The sequence below is a fragment of the Rhinopithecus bieti genome, unplaced genomic scaffold (assembly GCF_001698545.2).
Source record: "Rhinopithecus bieti isolate Rb0 unplaced genomic scaffold, ASM169854v2 scaffold_6149, whole genome shotgun sequence".
NCBI classification, from domain to species: Eukaryota; Metazoa; Chordata; class Mammalia; order Primates; family Cercopithecidae; genus Rhinopithecus; species Rhinopithecus bieti.
Window position 1 is genome coordinate 379,052 of NW_016804934.1, and position 23,499 is coordinate 402,550.

Here is a 23,499-nt window from a genome sequence, read left to right on the forward strand (position 1 = left end):
ATCCCAGCACTTTGGGAGGTCGAGGCAGGCAGATCACCTGAGGTCAGGAGTTCGAGACCAGCCTGGCCAACACGGTGAAACTCCAGCTCTACTAAAAATACAAAAATTAGCTGGGCGTGGTGGTGCACTCCTGTAATCCCAGCTACTTTGGAGGCTGAGGTAGGAGAAGTACTTGAACCCTGGAGGCAGAGGTCGCAGTGAGCCAAGATCATACCACTGCACTCCAGCCTGGGCGATAGAGCGAGACTCCATCTTAAAAGAAAGAAAGAAAGAAAAAAAGAGTGTAGTAAGAGAAATGCAATTTTAGTTTTTCCCTCTTACACGTCTTGAAAACTTGGCCAACCTGGCATCACAACCCACCTGCCAGTGTGGCAACTGCTGGTGGAACAGAGAAGAGGCTGCCCCCTTGTGGGGAGACAGTCATGCCCGTGCCCGAGATGCCCACCCAGGCCTTCCATTTATTTCCTTTGCCGCCTGGGTCTCCAGCTTGTGATTCCTGCCCCAGACTGCAAACTCCCTGAAGGCAAGGCTTGTTCATGTCTGATTTGACTTTGATTTCCCAGCATCTATCCCACTCTCCAGCACACAGCAGGTCCTCAATAAATGTTTACTGGATACAAACAATATTTTCAGGTTGCATGCATCACATTTCTTCCAATATTAAAATTGTGTGATGGTCATACTGCTCTAGCCTGGCTCTTTGAAGCAGATTGGCAGCACAAGTGGCCCTGCTGTGTGCCATCCCACCACCTAAATCCACTCATAAGTCAGTGGGTCGCTCCCAACATTTTCACTCTGTGATTTGACCTCTCTTCCTCCTAGCAATCTCCTCCCAGATGAGGACAGCAATGCACACCTCCCAGGGTCACTGGGAAGACTGCATGAGATTATAAATGTCAAGCATAGCATCCAACACTTATTTTTATCACATTATGCTCAGTGCCTTTATCTCCAAGATAGCAAGAGTCTCCCCACTCTTTGTTTCCCTATATGGTTTATTTTTGTTTTTTCAGCCAAGCCCCAAGGAAGAGATTAGAATAGAAATCTCTGTATTCTGAGAATTTTCTAGGTCCCCTCCTCACAAACACGAAGCAGGCGAAGACTTTATCAGGAAGGTTTGTATTTCTTATCGAGTGGATACTGGCCCTCAAGGGGATGATTAGGGCAGATCAGAGTGCATTTAAATGAGCTCCTCTTGACAGCCACTGCATGGTCAGAATTCACTCTTTCCTGAGTGCTTTAAACCCAGGAAGGAAGTATGAAGTGGTTTATGATCCTCGGGTTGGTGGCTGTCTCAGAATGCTTGGTCAAGTAAGTATGAGACACGTGACGTCAGCTGTCTCTGTGGGCTCCTTCTTGCCCTCTTCTTCTCTTGCCTCTTATTCTCCTTCCAGTGCAGGGATGGGGAAGGAAATGTAATCATTCTCTGATGCTCATATAAAATTCAAGTCTCCATTTATTGATGAATAGCCATGTGTGCTGTGAGGCTGAAAGGTCTTGGGGCAGGTCTGCAGAGTTGCAGAATTCCAGGGGCACCAGTCACATCATGGGCTATGTGAATGGGACTCCCTAGAATTTTTCAGTGCACAACGTGTGCAGCTGTACATGTGGTCCCACCTAGAAACACAATTTCTTCTGTGCAATTTTCTAGGTTTTCTCTCTACTCCCTCTCTGTTTCCTTATATATGTGTCTCTGTGGCTACACCTCTGTCTCTGCATCTCTCTCTTTTAGCTCTCTGTCTCTTTGGGTGTCTCTGTATGCAACACTCTGTGTTTCTTTCTGTTTTGACTCATTCTTGTTTCTCTACTCTCTTCGTTTCCCCACTTTATTCCCCATCTCAGCATTCATTTTCTCACTTCCTGGCTTCCTCTCTCACCCCTTTCTTCTGATTGAACCCTAGAGAGATCAGGAGGGCTACTTCTAGGCCCAGGTTTGCCACTAACAAGCAATGTAACCAGAGCCAAGTCACAAAGTCCCTGCATTTCAGATTCCTTCCCTATAAAAAGAAGATAATGATTCCCCCTCTACCGCCCTCCCAGGGCTGCCCAAGAAAGAGACACTGAGATGGCAATAGCAATAGGAAGGGCTGTCACTGTCAGGACCTGCTATATGGTAGGCACATTATATCCACTGTCTCACTTAACACCTCCAAACATTCTATGCTAAGGAGGGTATCATCATTCCATCTTTTTTATAGATAGATAGGGAAACTGAGGCTCAGAAAGATCATATGGCCTGCCCAAGATTACACAATAGAACCTGGAATTAAACCTAGATCCACTGCTGTGGTCTTTCCTTTGCATTGGGTGTCTTTTCCTGATAATAAGATAACAATCATTAAAAAGCTTGGAAAATGCACGGTGCAATTACAATGCAAAGTGTGACAGTCACATGATAGCAAGCAGCAGCTGATGACTGTCTCTTACTTGTTTCCCTTCCCAATGCTCGGTTGAAGAATCCCTCTGATGAAGATCAAATCCATTCGAGAAAACCTCCGGGAAAATGACATGCTGAAAGATTATCTTGAGAAATATCCTTCCAGACTGGCCTATAAGTTTCTTGATCAATATCAGGACAATGGAATATCTTTGGAACCCATGAGGAACTACCTGGATGTGAGTATGCTGGGAGGATGGAGCTCCAGAGCGCCCCCTAGGGCCCCTAGCAAGCACTGGGGCTCATCTGGGGCTGTAAGCCAGCGGGTTAGGGCTGGGGCTTCAGCAGACAGTGGGGAATGGGGACCCGTTTCCAGAGGAGAAGGCACTCCTACCCTCTGTTGTTGGTCCGTAGTGACTGGGCCCAGCAATGACCAGGTGTCAGATAGCATCCATTTCTGTGCCAGTGATAGTGTCACTGGGCACCCTTGAACCAAGACAGTGCTTGTTATGGGAGCTTTGCCCTTTCTGAACTAAGGTTAATCGCTGAGCTAAAGGAGCCACACTGAAGGGCAATCCATGTCTGAACAAATGACCACAAAGAAAACTGCAAATCAAGTTGGACACCCTAGGTAGAAGTTTAGGCCAGGCACGGTGGCTCACGCCTGTAACCCCAGCATTTTGGGAGGCCGAGGCAGGCGGATCACGTGAGGTCAGAAGTTCAAGACCAGCTTGGCCAAATGGCAAAACCCCATCTCTACTAAAAATACAAAAATTAGCCAGGCGTGGTGGTGCGTGCCTGTCATCCCAGCTACTCAGGAGGCTGAGACACAAGAATCACTTGAACCCGGGAGATGGAAGTTGCAGTGAACCAAGATCGCACCACTGCACTCCAGCCTGGGCAACAGAGTGAGACTCCATCTCAACAACAATGAAAAAGTTTAGCCTTTTCAGCCCCAAGAATCAAACCAATAAAAAAGTTGTTGAGGCCAGATGCAGTGGCTAATGTCTGTAATCCCGACACTTTGGGAGGCCAAGGCAAGAGGATCCCTTGAGGCTAGGAATTTGAGACCAGCCTGGGCAGCAGAGCGAGACCATGTCGCTACAAGAAGTTTTAAATATTAGCTGGGTGTGGTGGTATGCACCTGTAGTTCCAGCTACTTGGGAGGGTGAGGTGGGGGAATTGCTTGAGCCCAGGAGGTCAAGGCTGCAGTGAGCTATGATCATGCCACTGCGCTCCAGCCTGAGCAAAAGAGAGAGACTCTGACTCTAAAAAAAATTTTAAGTTATTGAGTCCCTGTGGTGTGGGATGCTATGATAAACTAACAATATGGTTATTGTTACTTATATAACCAAAAGTCTCATCTCTTCTTCAAGAACTCATAGCCCACCCAGAGAAATAGGCAAAAGTAAGTAAATGTCAGATAAAAGGACCAACTGTGTGGTATTAATATTATGTGATTTGAGTTTAAAGGAAGGAAAGAGCACAGTGGCCTGGGCAACCTAGGAGGGCTGCCTGGAGGAGGAGGCACTCAGACCAGGTCTTCAAGGGTAGAAAGGATTTGAAGAGCTGTGGGGAACACTGGAGAGCTTCTCAAATGAAGGTGGTAGCTTGAGCAGAGGCTGTGTGGTGGGGCTGTTGGAAAGTGATTTCAGGAAACACGGAATGCCTGATGAGGGCAGGCACCCTGGGAACCAGGGGCATGGCCAGGATGCCAGGCCTTCCCTCACTATCCCTCCCAGCTTCTGGCAGCTGGCCTACATTGGCATCATCACCATTGGAACACCGCCTCAGGAATTCAAGATCATCCTGGACACAGGCTCCACTGACTTGTGGGTGCCCTCCATCTACTGTGCCAGCCAAGCCCGCAGTGAGTGCTCCCTCCCCCATCTCATATCCTCCCAGCACCTCCTCTTCCGTCCCCAGCAGGCCTGACAGATGCCCACCCCTGTGTCTGCAGCTAACCACAACATCTTCAACCCTCTGCTGTCCTCCACATTCCGGGTCTCAGGCCGGCCCATCAGCATTGCCTATGGCACCGGGCAAATGTTGGGATTTCTTGGCTATGACAATGTTAAGGTAACATGGAAACCAGAGGCAGAGGCAGGGCTGGCCTTAGGCATGACCGTCACTTATAGGACCAGATGCAGAAGCAGCTGGGAGTGTCCATCTTTCCTAAAGTCCATCAGCAGCTGGACGCCTGCCCTGTGGGGCTGTGACCTGGGGAGATGATGCCCCCGCTGGCATGCACTCTCCTCCAGAACAGCTTCCCCAGAGAGCGGGACCATCCTGCTGGAGGTGCTTGGGTGAGGGAGGCACAAATCTGCAGCCCCTTTTCCCACAATGAGTACGAGGCTGATTTTGCTGGGCACAGGGACAGAGGTGGGTGGTTAAAAACCACCCAATTTGTGCTCTCACACTGTGGCAGGTGCCATGCTGGATGCTTCCATTGGAATAACTTGCTTCATCCTCACAACCACCTGGCATGGCAGACTCTACTATTATCTCCGTTTTACATATGAGGCAACAGAGAGAGTGAGTGCCTTGCCCAAGGTCACACAGCTGGCAAGCAGCAGAGCAGGACTCACATGGGTGTGGAGTATTCTCGGAAGAGGGTAGAACTTGTCTGGGACCGAGGGCTGCAGGCACCAGGCAGGGAAAACAGGGGTCACAGCTTCAGGGGAGCCCTGCCTCATAAATGGGTTCTTCCCATTTGTCTTCTAAAAGAAGGCAATCCTGCTCTCTATCCGTTTGTCCTCAAGTGGGAACCATGTGGTCACACTCAGAGTCTAAAAAAACTAGGAACTCTTCCCTAGAAGTGCCTGCACACACACACACACACACACATGTACACACACATGCACACACATACACACACACATATGCACCCACATATACACACACATACACACACATGCACACACATGCACACACACACCTACACACACACACATACACCCACACCTACACACATACACACATGCACACACACACACCTACACACACACCCACGCCTACACACATACACACATGCACACACATACACACACACATACACATACACACATACACACACATGCACACACATACACACACACATACACAACGTGCCATACCACATACCACAGCATTACACGCCCACGATGCATACACACACCACGCACACCATCAGCTACATACCATCGAGAGATACAAACGCCAGCACAATTACAACAGACCTGATTTATATAGATAACAATATAATAATTATTATATTCAGAGATACACGAACATACACGCACATACACACATGCGCACACATGCGCACATACACACATGCATACACATACACGCACACACATACACATACATGCACACACATACATACATGCACACACATACACATGCACACACATGCACATACATGCACACACATACACACACACACATCTAAAGGAGCGTTTCCCAGGCAGAATTTTCCTAAGAACCCTAGCGGCTACATGGTGTAACGGGCTACTGTTTCCCCCAGGGGGTGAGAAAAGACCACCTTTGGAATCCGAAATGAATTCTCTGTTTCTGTCATCAGATCATAGTGACACCAAAAAGGGGACAATCCTGCTCTCTACCCATTTGTCCTCAAGTGGGAACCGTGTGGTCACACTCGGAGTCTCACCTGTAAAAAGGGAATGTGGCCTCTGTGGCTAAGTTCGGACGATGTGGAGGAGGCGTTGGAGTTAGTTAGAATCACAGCCCACAGGAACCCACACTAGCATAGGTGCCGCCCACGGCACAGTGGCCCTAGGCTTCCCCATAGAGTGAGTGCTGTCTCCTCAGCCACCTGCACCCCAGCACAGCCCCAGCCCCACTTCCCAAATCTTTCCACGGAAACACCCTCCTCTCCCACAGATCGGGGACCTTGTGGACATAGGCCAGGGGTTCGACCTGAGTGTCAAGGAGCCCGGCAAGTTCACGAAATACGCGGTCTTCGATGGCATCCTGGGACTGGGCTACCCCAGCCTTGGCGTTGAAGGAGCCACCCCTGTCTTTGACAACCTGTGGAACCAAGGCCTCCTTTCTCAGAACCTCTTTGCCTTCTACTTGAGCAGGTAAGTGTAGGCTAGACAAGTCCTTTCTCCAACTCGGCTGTAAGAAGCTTTCACTTGCATGAAAAATTGCAGACTCTCTGATCCAGAAGTGTCCTTAGAGATAGTCTGGTCCAAGGAGTCAGCAAACTATATCCTGGGGGCCAAACCTGGCCCGTCACTTGTTTTTGTAAATAAAGTTTTATTGGAACAGAAGAATGTTCATTCATTAATGATTGTCTGTGGCTGCTTTTGAGCACCAATGGCAACACTGAGCAGTACGATAGAGATTGTGCAGCCCATGAAACCTAAAATAGGGACAAACTGGGCCTTTACAGAAAGTGTGCTGACCCCTGTAGTCCAGTCCTTTCATTCAACAGATGAGGAAACAGACTCAGAAACGGGCTCTGCACAAGACTGCCCAGTCAGGTACTGGTAGTGACAGGACTTGAACTCAGCCTCAGGACTCTCCCCCATGGCAAGTGGTCCATCCATCAGCAAGCCTCCAGTCGCTGGGCTTGGTAAAGGAAAGTTGGTCTCCTGACTGACGTAGGGTCTGGTGGAAGGTAGGGGAGAAGGAAGAAGCACAGACAACAGGACAGCCCTGTTGACAGACTGTGCCCTCCCCACAAAGGCAGTGGTTGACCCCATAGATCCATGTAGGAAGCAGGACAGTATGATGGTTGAGGCTGTGGACTCTGGGAGACATGAGTTCAAACCCTGGCTCCATAGCATGACCTTAAGGTGTTTAACTTCTGTGAACCTCAGGAACACTTGTACTCAATCAAAGGAGATGATTCATTGAGCACCTACTATGTGCTGGGTACTGCTCTGTACACATGAAGGAGACAGATAAGAAGTACAGAAGGCAGACGAGAAATAAGTAAATAAGTAAAGGAAAAAGATAACTCTGATAGCAATTGGTTCTGTAAAAGCAACAAATCAGGGCAATAGAACAGACAGGGATGAGGATGTGAGATGGGCAATGGGGAAGTCCTCCCTGAGCTGAGACCTTACCATAGGAGAGAGTCAGGCTGGAGTGACTAAGTGCCTGGAGCAAGAAAGAGCGAATGCAGAGGAGAAATGAGAGCATGCAGTGTCCGAGGACTAGCAAGGGAGCCTGTGCGGCTGGAACACTGGAGGCGGAGGCAGGGGCAAGGCTACCCTGGGGTTTTGTACTGAGTGGAGTGGAGGCCTCTGGCAGTGGGGTAAGCAGGGAAGAGACATGATCCAATTTGCAGTTTTAAAAGCTCACCTTGGGTGCCCACTGGAGGATGCCCACTGACCAGAGTGGAGGCAGAGAGGCCAGAGAAGAGGCTACACAGCCTCTTTAGAAGAAAGAGGTGGTAGCTTGGTCCAGGGAAGAGGAAGAACAGTGCGGGGAGTGAGGATGTGTGTGGAGGAAGAACCAACAGGATGTGCTGATCGATTGGATGTGGAAGGAGAGGGGTCTGCAGAGCTGTTCCTCCCTCGCTATGATTTTACCATGAGCCCAGAACCAGCTGCAAAATTTGCAGGGCCCAGTGCAAAATGAAAGTGCAGGGCCCCTTGTTCAAAAAATGTTAAGAATTTGAAGGCTGGGCACGGTGGCTCATGCCTCTAATCTCAGCACTTTGGGAGGCCAAGGCAGGCAGATCACAAGGTCAGGAGATGGAGACCATCCTGGCTAACACCGTGAAACCCTGTCTCTACTAAAACACAAAAATTAGCTGGGCGTGGTGGTGGGCACCTGTAGTCCCAGTACTTGGGAGGCTGAGGCAGAAGCATCGCTTGAACCCGGGAGGCGGAGCTTGCAGTGAGCCGAGATTGCGCCACTGCACTCCAGCCTGGGCGGCAGAGAGACTCCATCTAAAAACAAAAAGTAAGAAGAATAGCTCCAGTTAATTTTTTGAGGGCTTTACATATGTTTTCTCATTGCAAGGCAGGTAATGTTGTCCCCATTGTACAGATAAGGGAAGTTTCCTCAGATCTGTCTGGCTCCAGCACTGAATACCAGGCACATAGTAAGCACTCCGTAAACACGTCTTGTATAAATGGATGGATGAGTAGTAAATGCCCCCACTATAGCACCTTGTGCTTCTCGGGCAGGAGACACCTATGGTGTCAGCATGGCTTACTTCCATTATATCAACCATAAGAGGTCAGGGTTTGCCCCCTTAAATGTCTGCCTCTGTCCTCAGGGAGCCAAGGGAAGGTTCCCATAGCACAGGCTGGGGCTGGTGTCTATTAATGATTCAAACTCTTTTTTTTGTTAAGACTCATCAAGTGCAGGGGTGAGAAGAGGGGAGTTAAACTCTTTTTGAGGCAGGGCTCATGCCTGTAATCCCAGCACTGTGGGAGGCCAAGGCAGGCAGATCACTTGAGGCCAGTAGTTCGAGACCAGCCTGGCCAACACAGTGAAGCCCCGTCTCTACTAAAAATACAAAAAATCAGCTGGGCATGGTGGCGCACACCTGTAATCCAGCTACTTGGGAGGCTGAGGCATGAGAGTTGCTTGAATCGGGAAGGCAGAGGTTGCAGTAAGCCGAGATCCCACCACTGCCCTCCAGACTGGGTAACAGAGTGAGACCCTGTCTCAAAAAAACAAACAAACAACAACAACAAAAAAAAACCCTCTTTTTTGAGGTTCTATATTTGTAGCCTGTGCCAATAGCATGAGGATGAATTCTGATCTTCAAGGCAAAACCCTGCCCAGGTATGGTGGTGCATGCCTGTAATCCTAGCATGTGGGGAGGTGGAGGTGGGAGGGATCGCTTGAGCCCAGCATATTGAGGCTGCAGTGAGCTATGATCATGCCACTGCACTCCAGCCTGGGCAACACAGCAAGACCCCGTCTGTAAGAAAATGAAAAATAAAATAAATGTAAGTAGTAACAAAGCAAAATTCTGCCCCCTCCACTTTTATCCTTAACCAACTGCAGACCAAAGAGATTTATAACCTTTGTTGAGAGAGAATGTGCAGAAAAAGATGGCTCTTATCAAAATTAAAATTTCTGTCTTTAAAACGTTTTCGAATTGTAGGATCTCTGTGTTGCATGGGACTTCAAAAAGATAACAGAGTATATCATTCCCAATTATCAGAGTCCTTAAGCTTGGGAGGCTTTTTATTATTCATGCACGTTGCCTGGGATTCATTTCTAATCTTCTGAAAAGAATCCCAGCCTATTCTTCTCATTATTTTTATGCTGTTTCCTAAGAAGTGAGAAGAAATTAGAGCGAGTGACTATAAGGTCTATCAGTAGATTGTGTTGAGTAAATGTCCTTAGTTCTAGGTGGTGTTATTAGCCTACAGTTTATAATTTGGAGAAAGTGAAAAAAGCATTAAAGCATACTAAGAAATAAAGCACTTTAGGAGGCTGAGGCGGGTGGATCATGAGGTCAGGAGTTTGAGACCATCCTGGCTAATGATGTGAAACCCCATCTCTACTAAAAATACAAAAAATTAGCCGGGCGTGGTGGCAGGCGCCTGTAGTCCTCGGGAGGCTGAGGCAGGAGAATGGTGTGAACCTGTGAGATGGAGCGATGGAGCTTGCAGTGAGCAGAGATCACAACACTGCATTCCAGCCTGGGTAACAGAGCGAGACTCCATCTTAAAAAAAAAGAAATAAAGCACTTTTAAAAAAAAAGACAGCTCTTGGACACTTCTTGTGAGTGTAAACTGATATAGTCTTTTTGGAGATGATTTGTCCTTAAAATGTGTATGGCCAGGCCGGGCATGGTGGCTTACACCTGTAATCCCAGCACTTTGAGAGGCCAAAGTCAGCGGATCACCTGAGATTGGGAGTTCGAGACCAGACTGACCAAAATGGAGACACCCCATCTCTACTAAAAATACAAAATTAGCCGGGTGTGGTGGCACACGCCTGTAATCCCAGCTACATGGGAGGCTGAGGCAGGAGAATCGCTTGAACCCAGGAGGCAGAGGTTGCAGTGAGCCGAGATCGCACCGCTGCATTCCAGCCTGGGCAACAAGAACGAAACTCTGTCTCAGAAAAAAAAATGTGTACGGCCTTTGTCCCAGCAATTTTGCTTTCAGGATTTAGGCTAACACAAGGCTCAGAAATCCCCAGAAACATAGATGAGCAGGGATATAATTTGCAGAGGCTCTTACACAGGGAAAATCTGGAGCCTCCCAACATCTCTTAAGCAGAGTGCCCGCAGCATAGGTAGACAAATCACGCAGTCATCTTTTTGGTTTTTTATCGTTTTTGTTTCTTCTTTTCCTTTTATTTTTTAGAGTGAGAGGATCTCAATATGTTGCCAAGGCTGGTCTCAAACTCCTCAACTCAAGTTATCCTCCTGACTTGGCCTCTGAAAGTGCTGGGATTACAGGTGTGAGCCACCACACCTGGCCTTTTTTTCTTCTTCTTCTTTTATTTATGTATTTATTGTTTTGAGACAAGGTCTCACTCTGTTGCCCAGGCTGAAACGCAGTGGCACGATCACAGCTCACTGCAGCATCAACCTCCCGGGTTCAAGCAATTCTCCTATCTCACCCTCCCGAGTACCTGGGCCTACAGGCATGCGCCACCAAGTCTGGCTAATTTTTTTGTATTTTTTTGTGGAGACAATGTCTCATCATGTTGCCCAGGCTGGTCTTGAACTCATAGGCTCAAGCCATCCTTCTGCCTCAGCCTCCCAAAGTGCTGGGATTACAAGTATGAGTCGCCACACCTGGGCTTTTTTAAAAAATATTTTTAATTTGTTTTTTTCTGCAGCCATCTTAAGTCACGTGACCCCAGTCTTGCTGAGCGCACATCAATGTTAGACTTCCCACATGTGAACAGTGTGACATTGCCCACATAAGCAAATGTCTTTGGAGACACACACTAAAGATCTAGGAGCAAAGGATGATGATGTCTGCAAGCAGCCAGGCATTCAGGGCCCAGAGCCTTTCTGCCCGAGTTCAAATCCCAGCCCTGAGATGTACGAGTCACATGACCTTGGAAAAGTTTGTTTGTTTCTGGGCCTCAGTGTCCTAATCTGTAAATCTGGGATAAGAATAGTCACTTATAGTCGGGGGTAAGGGCAAGAGTAGGTATGCTAATGCTTGTGGATTTCAACCATGGGGTATTGGAAATGTTTCGAGATTAAATCACGGTGATGCTTTTACAACTCCATAAACATGCCAAAGACCACTGAACTATGAATCTATGATATGTGAAACACACCTCAATAAAGCTGTTAAATTTATAAACAACAACAAAAAATCACAGGAAAGAACAGTTTCTGCCTTCTAGGGCTACAGTGAGGACTCGATGAATGTATCATATAAAACATTTAGAACATGCCTGTCAACTCGTAGCATGAGCTATTCCTATTTTAAACAACACCAGACAAAGACCAAAAGATTAACAGTTAGCCAAAGGATATAACACTCATTCTATCCAAAAGGCAACTGTAGGGACAATTTTTTTCTCTCATACTTTTCTGAGTTTTTTCTGTGATTACTTTTAAGATCATGGCAAAGCTAAGCATTATTCTATAAAAGAGAGAGAAAGACCCGCAAGAGAGAGGAGGCTATATCTTTGCTGGGGTTGCCTGGGTTCCTGCTGGAGTGAAATGTTCCCCAGAGAAAAAAGGCCATCAGGAAGCAGACTGTCAGTGGAGGACTGACGCCTACTGGCCAAGGCGGATATTACATGCATGCATGCACCGGCACACACTCCGCGTGGTGGTCCTAGACCCGCCCATTGGTTCCATCTACTTGAACAGTTACTTGGCGACACGAAACCACTGTAACATAAACTCTCCTACCTTTAAGACCTGCAAATTCCACTTTGAGAAATACATCTCACATTAGTAAATATATGTTTATTATTATTAGTTATAAAACATGTATTGGCTACAAAGATTTTCCCAGGGAATCTATTACCAGTGAAAGATGGAAGCCGCCCCAGATTCGAACAGCAGGGAAATTATCAGTAGGAAGGAATCTGCTCCTGGCTCTTTTTCTTTTATTTATTTATTTTTTTGAGACAGGGTCTTGCTCTCGCCCAGGCTGGAGTGCAGTCCATGATCTCGGCTCACTGCAACCTCTGGCTCCTGGGTTCAAGAGATTCTCCTGCCTCAGCCTCCTGAGTAGCTGGGACTACAGGCACACATCACCATGCCCGGCTAATTTTTGTGGGTTTTGTTTTGTTTTGTTTTGTTTTGTTTTGTTTGAGATGGAGTCTTGCACTGTCACCCGGGCTGGAGTGCAATGGCGTGATCTCCATCTCAGCTCACTGCAACCTCCACCTCCTGGGTTTAAGCGATTCTCCTGCCTCAGCCTCCCAAGTAGCTGGGATTACAGGTGCCCACCACCATGCCCAGGTAATTTTTTGTATTTTTAGTAGAGATGGGGTTTCACTATGTTGGCCAGGTTGGTCTCAAACTCCTGACTTCGTGATCTGCTCACCTCGGCCTCCCAAAGTGCGGGGATTACAGGCATGAGCCACCATGCCCCACCTGCTCCTTGCTCTTAAAGTGATGAGCATGAACTACATCTGCCCATCCATCTAAAGAAAAGCACAGACCATTTTTATGGATACACAGTTTTGATATATTGCAAAATGTGTTGTGTAGAACAGAATACAATGAAAATTAGCTGCCTGAGTTTTATTACAAAGGTTATATGAACTATAGAATACAGTTTTACAATAAATATCATATTTCCTAAAGAAAGTCTACAATTAATATTATCTTCTAAATAAATATTATGACTTTTAAATGTTTCCAATGGTTAGACACTTATATATTTGGCTATTTAAAAATATTTCCTAGGTAGACAATGTTTTACTTTAAGGGCTATTCATTTACTTTTTAAAGTTTTTAAATTTGTTTCTTGTTGAGACAGGGTCTCACTTGTTGCCCAGGCTGCAGTGCAGCTGCACAATCATGGCTCACTGCAGACACAACCTCCTGGGCTCAAGCCATCCTTCCACCTCAGCCTCCCGAGAACCTGGAACTACAGGCACACACCACCATGCCCCACTAATTTTTAAATTTTTTTGTAGAGCTGGGGGGTCTTGCTATGTTTCCCAAGGTGGTCTAGAACTCCTGGACTTAAGCAATCCTCCCACCTTGGCCTCCCAAAGTGCTGGGATTATAGGAGTAAGCCACTGCACCCAGCAAGATCTAATAATAAGAATGTAGCCGGGCACAGTGGCTCACGCCTGTAATCCCAGCACTTTGGGAGGCCAAGGTGGGTGGATTGCCTGAGGTCAGGAGTTTGAGACCAGCCTGGCCAACATGGCAAAACCCTATCTCTACTAATAATACAAAAATTAGCTGGGTATGGTGGTGGAAGCCTGTAATCCCAGCTACTCCAGAGGCTGAGGCAGGAGAATTGCTTGAACCCAGGAGGTAGTGGTTGCAGTGAGCTGAGATTGCACCATTGCACTCCAGCCTGGAGGACAAGAGCGAAACTCAGTATCAAAAAAATTTTAAAAAGTAGAGACATAATGGATACACAATGGAAAAGATACAATGCAAACTAAAAAAATAAAGTCTCAAAAAATAAAAAATAAGTATGGAGATACATAATGGACAAACAATGGGAAAGATAAAATGCAAACTAAAAATAAAGTTGACTTGCCTACAAAAAGAAAAAAAGAAAAGAAAAGCACAGTTCAAATCATGAGTAACAAGCACTCTCCCTCCCTCACCTCCTTCCAGTCTCCACTCACACGGCCCCTCCAGAGTGGGGCCCTCTGTTGTCCCTCTATCTAAAATGTCAACCCTCCTGACACTCCCCGTCTTCTTCCTTACTATAGTTTCTTTCTGGCTTCACAGAGTCACACACTATAATTTGCTTATTTATCTTGTTGGTTATCTGTCTCCTTCCCTGGTGTGTAAACTCATGAGGGCAAAGATTTGGGTCTGTCCTGTTCCTTGATGATACTCTGTGCCTGAAATAATAGCTGCTCAATAAATACTTTTGGAATGAACATCAGGTGAACTCAATGTTAAGAAAACCCAATGTCGTAGGTGGACGCTGAGTGCAACTCTGCAAAAGCAGGAAGCGTGGACATTGCCGCCTGCATGAGTTTGCTCAGGCTGCCACAACAAATACTGCAGACACGGCGGCTTAAACAACAGAAATCGCTGGGCATGGTGGCTCATGCCTGTAATCCCAGCATTGGGAGGTTGAAGCAGAAGGACTGCTTGCATCCAGGAGTTCAAGACCAGCCTGGGCAACATAGTGAGACTCCATCTCTACAGAAAATCAAAAATTTGCCAAGCATTGTGGTGAATGCCTGTAGTCCAGCTACTCAGGAGGCTGAGGTGGGAGGGTCGTTTGAGCCTGGGAGGTTGAGGCTACAGTGAGCCATGATTGCACCACTGCACTCAGCCTGGGCGACAGAGTAAGACTCTGTCTCAAATAAAACAAAACAAAACACCAAAGAAAACCCCAGAAATCTATGTTCTCCCAATGCTGGGGTCTAGAAACCCAAGCTCAAGGTGTTGGTAGGGTTGTTCCTTCTGAGGCCTCCTTCCTTGCTAGTAAATGCCTGTCTTCTTCCAGTGTCTTCACAAGGTCTTTGTGTGTGTTTGTGTCTTAATCTCCTCCTCTTATAAGGACACCACTTATATTGGAGTAGGGCCCACCCTGATGAGTTCATGTAACCTGGTGTTTTTGTTTGTTTGTTTGTTTTGAGATGAAGTCTTGTTCTGTTGCCCAGGCTGGAGTGCAGTGCTGTGATCTCGGCTCACTGCAACCTCCAACTCCCAGCTTCAAGTGATTCTTCTGCCTCAGCCTCCCCAGTAGCTGGGATTGCAGGTGCCCACCACCATGTCCGCCACCACGGCTGGCTAATTTTTGTATTTTTAGTAGAGACAGGATTTCACCATGTTGGCCAGGCTGGTCTCGAATTCCTGACCTCAGGTGATCCACCTGCCTCGGCCTCCCAAAGTTCTGGGATTACAGGTGTGAGCCACCTCGCCCGACCCTCATTTAACCTTAATCACTGCTTTAAAGACCCTGTCTCCAAATACAGTCACATTCTGAGGTACTGGGGCTCAGGGCTGTTATATGTAAAAACGGTTATTTAGAAACAGAATGCTTGTTCCCCAGTGCTGCAAAGAAGTGGTACTTGAACATAAATTTAATTCTCTCAGCAAGGCCATTTTTACTTTCTGCAGAAAGGGTGCTCATCGCAGATGGAACAATGGCGAGAGCACACCTGGACAAAGGAGGGAAGCAATTTTTATCCCTTACGCAGTTTGTCCCTGCTACTGTGTCCTGTCTTCATTGGCTGGAGCCAGACCACACGATCTAAACTAAAATCTGATTGGCTAACAGCTTAAAACTTTTCTAAATAGATAAAAGTAATGGAAAAATAAAGGAAAAGAGGAAGTTGCTTATGCCAAATAGGGAAGGGGCATAGGCTGTGAGCTGGAACGTGCCTGTGAGCATGTCTAGCACAAATAGACTGGTTAAGGTACAAGGACGTAGAATGTACCACTTGCCTGTGAGCATGTCTAACAGCTACATAGGACAGGGCCCAGCGAAGAGTTATCAGCATAAAGTACAGAGGCTTGAAGGAAGTTAGTGTTTGAAAGAAACTGTTATTTTTAACACTTATGATTTATTCTTTAACAAGAAGGGAAACTTTGAAGAGGCACTTTTTACTTTCTACAAGGACTTCAATGTATGAATTTTAGGGGGGACACAGTTCAGCCCATAACAAGAAACACAAAAAGTGCTGGAATGTGTTTAAAGAATACTGGACAATTTAAGCATGAAAATAAATGGCAATAGTGGGTTACAACTCACTGACCAAAGCAGAAATCTTTGACACCACACTGATCAAGAAATACAAACAGATAGACAGATAAATAAATAGATAGGATGAAGAAAAGCTCTTCCTTGCCATCGAATGCCAATTAAAAATGTAAAAGAAATGATAGAATCAGAAAGTCACCCCTAGGCCTGGCATGGTGGCTCACGCCCATAATCCCAACACCTTGGGAGGCCGAGGCGGGCAGATCACTGATGTCAGGAGTTTTAGACCAGTCTGACCAACATGGAGAAACTCTGGCTCTGCTAAAAATACAAAAATTATGCCAGGTGCGGTGGCTCACACCTATAATGCCAGCACTTTGGGAGGCCGAGGGGGGTGGATCACCTGAGGTCAGGAGTTCAAGACCAGCCTGACCAACATGGTGAAACCCCCGTCTCTACTAAAATATAAAATTTGCTACTAAAAATACAAAAATTAGCTGCTTGAACCCAGGAGGCGGAGGTTGCAGTGAGTCGAGATCACGCCATTGCACTCCAGCCTGGGCGACAAGAGTGAAACTCCATCTCAATAAATAAACAAATAAATAAAAATAAAAAAAATTAGCCGGGCATGGTGGCATGCACCTGTAATCCCAGCGACTGGGGTCACTGAGGCAGGAGAATTGCTTGAACTGGGGAGGCGGAGGTTGCAGTGAGCCAAGATTGTGCCACTGCACTCCAGCCTGAGCAACAGAGCGAGACTCACTCTCAAAAAATAATAATAATAAATAAAGAATACGTCAAACAAACCCTAGTTGAGGGACATTCTGCAAAGCAACTGGCCTCTACTCTTCAAAAGTATCAACGTGATGAATGAGGAAGGCAGAGGGAGGGACTGTTCAAGACCAAAGGACACCCAGGAGACCTGGAGCCCAAAAGAATGTGCGATCCTGGATTGAGCTGTGGATCAGAATATTAAAAATCATGAAAAAGAACCATTTTAGGACAACTGGTGAAATCTGAGTATGTGCTGTGTATTAGATAATAGTATCGTATCAACGTTAGATTTACTGCACGTGGTCATTTTCACATCGTCCACGTAAGCAAATTTCTTTAGAAACACACACTAAAGATTTAGAAGCAAAGGATCATGATGTCTGCAACTGACTCAAATCATTCAGCCAAAATGATAATAATACACATGTATGCATGTGTATGGAGAAAGAGAGTAAATTCTGTCAAATGTCAATAAGTGAATCTAAAAATAATTATAATAATAATGATGAATCTGAGTGAAATATATTTGGGAATTTGTTGGAGGTGGGGGTTGTTTGTTTTGAAGAGGGAGTTTCGCTCAGTCGAGTGCAGTGGTGCCATCCTGGCTCACTACCACCTCTGCCTCCCAGGTTCAAGCCATTCTCCCACCTCAGCCTCCCTAGTAGCTGGGATCACAAGCATGAACCACCACGCCCGGCTAATTTTTTGTATTTTTAGTAGAGATAGGGTTTTGCCACGTTGGCCAGGCTGGTCTCCAACTCCTGACCTCAGGTGATCTGCCCTCCTCAGCCTCCGAAATACATGGGAATTTGTTGCACTATTCTGGCACATTTTCTGTAGATTTAAAAGATTTTCTTTTGTTGTTGTTGAGACAGGGTTTCACTCGGGCCGCCCAGGCTGGAGTGCAGTGACACAGTTATGGCTCACTGCAGCCTCCACCTCCTGGGCTCAGGTGATTCTACACCTCAGCCTTCTGAGCAGTTGGACTACAGGCATGCGCCACCATGCCCGGCTAATTTTTTCTACTTTTAGTAGAAACAGAGTTTCACCATGTTGCCCAGGCTGGTCTCAAACTCCTGGACTCAAGCAATCCACCCACCTTGGCCTCCCAAAGTGCTGTGATTACAGGAGTGAGCCACCGCGCCCGGCTCTCCTTGCCATTTTCACATACCTCTGTGCTCTGTGCCAGACTGGGGTGGGTGCCAGAGGGAGAGGATAAGACCCTGCCCCTGCCCTCAAGCACAGGGTGGACTGCAGGTAGTCACACACCATCTGCTGGGTGCTGGGGGACAAGGCGACCGCAGGACATGGGAGGAAGGTACAGGGAGCAGGGTCTGAAGGGGAGCATTAGCAGGGGCCCTCCTCCTCCTCCTCTCTCCTGCCTTCCACCAGGATCTCCCCTTGCTCTGAGGCTGAGAGACTGGCCCACAGGCTCTAGGGCCCTCCACCTTCAGCCCCTGCTTGGGTCCTGGCAGTGCTGGTCCCTCCCTGTGCTCCTTTTGATTTTCCACTGCTGTTGACTCCCGCTGCCTCAGTATCGCTTTGGGGGTCCTTTACCCTTGCCCACCCCTTCACTAAATCTCTTCAAACCTCTAGGTGGGCCACCTGCTTCCGCAAGGACTCTGGCACTCTAGGTAATGACAGAGAAACGCATTCAAAGGGAACAGCCTGTGCCAAGGCTCAGAGCCAGGGAAGGACGTGGCCCAGCGGGAGAATTCAGATGGCCCAGGGCAGAAGGGCAGGAAGGCAAGCTGTTCCAGCCCAGGTCACAGCTCTCAGCATCGAAACTGAGAACTCTGACACCTCCCACCTGAGCCCCACATCCACCACCCCCAGAGGACGCATTGGCCAGGGCCTGCCTACAGCCTTACCTGAGCCCGTCCTGGAGCATGGACTGGGACAGAGGAACAGGCCCAGGGCTCCACCATGGATGGCCCAGGCACACCCCTTGCTGAGGTCGAAAACAGGAGGCTTGTGCTCCTCCTCCACAGTGGTGTGATTTTGGAGCCTTCAGCCAGGCCCAAAAGCTTCCTCTACGTTTTCTTTTCTTTTTTTTTTTGAGACAAAGTCTCATTCTGTCGCCCAGGCTGGAGTGCAGTGGTGCAATCTTGGCTCACCGCAACCTCTGCCTCCCGAGTTCAAGCGGTTCTCTTGCCTCTGCCTCCTGAGTAGCTGGGATTATGGGCACGCGCCACCACGCCCGGATAACTTTTATAGTTTTAGTAGAGACCGGATTTCACCATGTTGGTCAGGCTGGTCTTGAACTCCTGACCTCATGATCTGGCCACCTTGGCCTCCCAAAGTGCTGGGATCACAGGTGTGAGTCACCATGCCCAGCCCTCCTCTACCTTTGCTAGCAATGAAAACTTCATACCTGACAGTCAACCTGGATGCTTAATGCTCAACAATTCCCTCAACATCTACACTGCCCCAGGTCCAGATCCTTGTAAAAATGAGATGTTACCCTAGGAAGGAGGAACACACTCCTGGGTTGATTTCAGCCTCCAGACACCAAGACAGTTTAAATGCCTCCTCCTCCACGATGGCTTCCCATATGTCCCCCGGAAGTGAGCTCATTTTCCTGAATGACCCATAGCACTCTGCCCCTTTTATACCCTTCTTAGTGTCTGCCCTAGTTAATCATTTCTACTGGTTTCTGCTTTTTATTACAGTGACTGAGGTGTGGGTCTTACTACTCCCACTCAGATGTAAACCCACTGAGGGCAAAACTCATGGCTGATTCATCTCTGTCAAGCCTACTTCCTGGCATGTGGGATGAATGAGTGAGTGAGTGAGAAGATGAACAAGGCAAAGGGCTCACGAGCCTGGCCAGTTAGGCTGTAAGAAGACGGCAGAGCCTTCTGCTTGAATCTGCTGCCTTGCCGCCCACCGCAGGCTAAGGCACGAAGACCCTCAAAGCTGCTGCTACAGGTCCTTTGGAGGGGAAGGCAGCTGGGCTCCCTGGCTCTCCCCCATCTGGAGCAGGAGCCCCAGGACAGGCGCTTTAAATACCCTCCAGCCACACCCCCAGTCTACTGCCCCCGGAACCAATGGTGACAGAGTCACAGGTCAGAAACCAGGATTCAGGTCACCCCTTAGAAGGAACAGGGTGTAGATGGGATCACATTGAATCAGAAAAGGCTGAGGAGGCCAGGTGCAGAGCTGTGCACACTTGGGAGTAACGTGGTGTTTGAGATACTGAGGACAAAAGAACTGCAGCCGTGGGGGGCAGGACGCACTATCAGGGGACCTTAATCTCTGCCCCCAAGAGGGGTTCACACCCCAGGCCACCAGCTTCAGTGGGTTTACAGTGGGGCTCTGGGCAGGTGCAGCTCAGGGCAGGTGCCCTGAGGGAGAGTAGGGCTGTGAGGGGCTGAGGAGGCTGGCCCAGAATCTCCCTGTGCCCGCCTGGAGACTGCAGGCCAACTTCCTGGTCATGCCCCAGTTCCCAGGAATTTTCCAGCTCCTGCTTAATAGCTCCATCCTCTCTCCATCTGCCCCCAGCCCACTCTCAATTTCCAAACATTTTCTTTTCTGCTTCCGGTTAACCCTTGCTCTGCCCAGTACCAAATTGCTGTCACTGCCTCCTCCAAGACCTTCTCTTGTATTTTGCCCAAAGCAGGTGTCAGAACCCTTTCTGAGGGCCAAGCAGCTTGGTGTTAGGAGGCTGTGGTTGAGACTCCCGGCTCTCCTACTCCCTTCCCAGGGCTTGGGCACATTGCCTCCAGTGCCTTCTCTCTGCCTCCTGACTCTCCCTTGAGAGCTTGGACCACAGACCCCAGCACCCTTCCTGCTCAAGGACACACTCCACTCTGGGTATACACCCAACAGAAATACATACTTATGTTCTCTAAAACATGTGTATTAGAAGCCGGGCACACGGGCAGTGGCTCACGCCTGTAATCTCAGGACCTTGGGAGGCCAAGACATGTGAATCACTTGAGCCCAGGAGTTTGAGACCAGCCCGGGCAACATAGGGAGACCCTGTATATACAAAAATAAAAAAAATTAGCTAGGCACGGTGGCACAAGCCTGTGGCCCCAGCTACTTGAGAGGCTGAGGTGGAAGGATTGCTTGAGTCCAGGAGGTCAAGGCTGTGGTGAGCCATAATTGTGCTTCTGCACTTTAGCCTGGGTGATGGAGCAGGAGCAAGACACTGTATCAAAAAAAAAATAAAAATAAAATAAAATAAAATAATGTGTATTAGAATGTACACATTAGAATGTAGACTGTAATTAGCTATAGTATGTAATATAGTTTCAAATATCTAGAGGGAGGATATTGCACGCTCCCAAAACAAAGGAATGATAAGGCCGGGCGCAGTGGCTCACACCTGTAATCCCAGCACTTTGGGAGGTCGAGGCTGGCGGATCACCTGGGTTCAGGAGTTCGAGACCAGTCTGGCCAACATGGTGAAACCCCATCCCTACTAAAAATACAAAAATTAGCTGGGCGTGGTGGCAGGCACCTGTAATCCCAGCTACTAGGGCGGCTGAGTCAGGAGAATCTTCTGAACCTGGGAGGTAGAGGTCGCAGTGAGCCGAGATGGCACCATTGCACTTCAGCCTGGGTGACAGAGCGAGATTCTGTCTCAAAAAAAACAAAGGAATGATCAATGTTCATGATGATAAATATGCTAATTACTCTGATCTGATCACTAAACATTATATGTACGGAAACATCCATATGTACCCATAAATATGGACAATTACTGCATTTCAATTAAAAAAAAAAGAGCCAGGCACAGTAGCTCATGGTGTAACCCCAGTACTTGGGAAGGCCAAGGCAGGAGGACTGCTTGAGGCCAAGAGTTCAAGACCAGCCTGAGCAACATAGCAAGACTTCATTTCCATTGTTTTTAATAAATAAATAAAAGGAAAAGAAAGAAGATGTGTGTTATAAGAGAACATTCATAGAGCACTGTTCCTAAGAACCTCACACTGGAAGCTACCCAAATCCCTATGAACTGAAAAAGAGATAAGTAGAGGGTATATTGATGCAGTGGAATGATACACAGCAATTAACAGGACTGAGTAACAACTCCACACGACGCCATTCGTGGATGCCTCTCCTAAACATGATTTTGAGCAAAGAAGCTCAACGCAGAAAAAGTGCTTGTTATGTGGTACTTTTGATATGTATCAAAATACAAAACAGGTGAAATGAATCTTTGCTGTTTGGATATTAGAGTAGTGATACGCTTGCTTTGGCACTGGGATAGTGACTGGTAACAGCCTGGGGTGGGGTCCGGGGGTACCTGAAATGCTCTTTGCTGGGTCTGGGTTGTGGTTACATGCGTGTGCTTGGTTTGTGAAAATTCATCAAGCTATTTTTTATGATATGCACCTTTCTGTGTGCATATTATATTTCAAGAAAGGTTTAAAAATGAAAATGTAGATTTATTAAAAATGACTTGGAAAATACAGGACTGTGAATTTTCCTTTAAAAGCAGGTTCAGGTTGCAGCTAAAGCAGCGCAGCAGAAGCAAGCTGGTCCCATCAAAGCGGGTTGGTTGCAAAACAATGTGTGCCATATCTTGTGGTCCTATCTTTGTAAGTAAATCAATATATTCATTTACTACGCTAATGGTGGTTAGTTCTGGGTAGTGGGATTATAAGTCATTTTAAAATTTTTATTTACCTATAAATAATCTACAGTGATCATGTATTACTTCTATACTTGAGCCAAAAAAGGTATCATAAATTTAACTTTTAAAAGCTGTATGCATCTCTGGAGAAGCAGCCCAGGTCTAGGACTGGGGAGTGGAGAACACAATGTTCTCTTTCTTGTTGGAAGATTGGGTCCCTGGGGTGAGACGTTGATTGAAAGCTGCTAGGGGACCAGTTGCCCCAATGCCTATCAGAACAGCTCGATAACACTTATCCTGCTTAAGTGCTCCGTCCCAGGCTTGCCATGATTGAGTTCCTTAGATTTCATTCCATTGCTTGATTTGATTTGTTCATGGAACATTTCTGAACACTGTGATTGAAAGCTGCTAGGGGACCAGTTGCCCCAATGCCTATCAGAACAGCTTGATAACACTTATCCTGCTTAAGTGCTCCATCCCAGGCTTGCCATGATTGAGTTCCTTAGATTTCATTCCATTGCTTGATTTGATTTGTTCATGGAACATTTCTGAACACCTGTGCCCTTGGCAGGGGCTGCCCTGCATTACAGACACTGCTACCAGTGCCCCTGAAAGCCAGGCATTACCATACTGAGGACCAGGCAGGGCTAATGGCAAAGTAAAAGTTGTTGTCTAATCTTTCTGCCAGGCCAGTCTGGTACAATGAGATGATGTGGCTTCCTTGCTGGCAGCCATGGATCAGCCCTGGCTGACAATCAGATCTCATGGGAGCATGTGATGGCAGAATCAGGATTCCCTTTTCCATCCCAAGGGTTTCTCTGGTAACAGGGGCTGAGTGGAATGGCTTCTCCAAGTGCCCCTGGGATAGAGGCTCAAGTCATCATGGAATGTTCATGTCACACACTAACCCATGAACAGAAACCGGGTGGATGTACATGGTCACACAGTCTGGCCAGGGACCAGAGCCTCCTGAGACCCAGGTTCAGGTCCCA

The 23,499-nt window shown here is 47.4% G+C and overlaps 1 protein-coding gene across 1 annotated transcript; it reads left to right on the top strand.

Annotated features, from left to right (window-relative positions):
- Positions 1 to 1,258: 1,258 nt before the first annotated feature.
- LOC108528773 (pepsin F-like) lies at positions 1,259 to 23,119 on the top strand. The gene is made up of 7 exons (XM_017870751.1): positions 1,259 to 1,311; positions 2,457 to 2,616; positions 4,130 to 4,247; positions 4,338 to 4,456; positions 6,263 to 6,462; positions 18,517 to 18,554; positions 23,079 to 23,119. The coding sequence occupies exons 1-7, from the start codon at positions 1,259 to 1,261 to the stop codon at positions 23,117 to 23,119; spliced, it is 729 nt and encodes a 242-aa protein (XP_017726240.1).
- The last annotated feature ends 380 nt before the right edge of the window (positions 23,120 to 23,499 follow it).

Bases quoted from the DNA above. Each gene is read 5' to 3' on its own strand.
- LOC108528773 (XM_017870751.1), top strand. From the start codon at position 1,259: ATGAAGTGGTTTATGATCCTCGGGTTGGTGGCTGTCTCAGAATGCTTG. The intron at 6,463-18,516 runs GTAAGTGTAGGC...TCAAACCTCTAG, and splicing joins TTTGCCTTCTACTTGAGCAG to GTGGGCCACCTGCTTCCGCA. The intron at 18,555-23,078 runs GTAATGACAGAG...TGCCCTTGGCAG, and splicing joins CAAGGACTCTGGCACTCTAG to GGGCTGCCCTGCATTACAGA.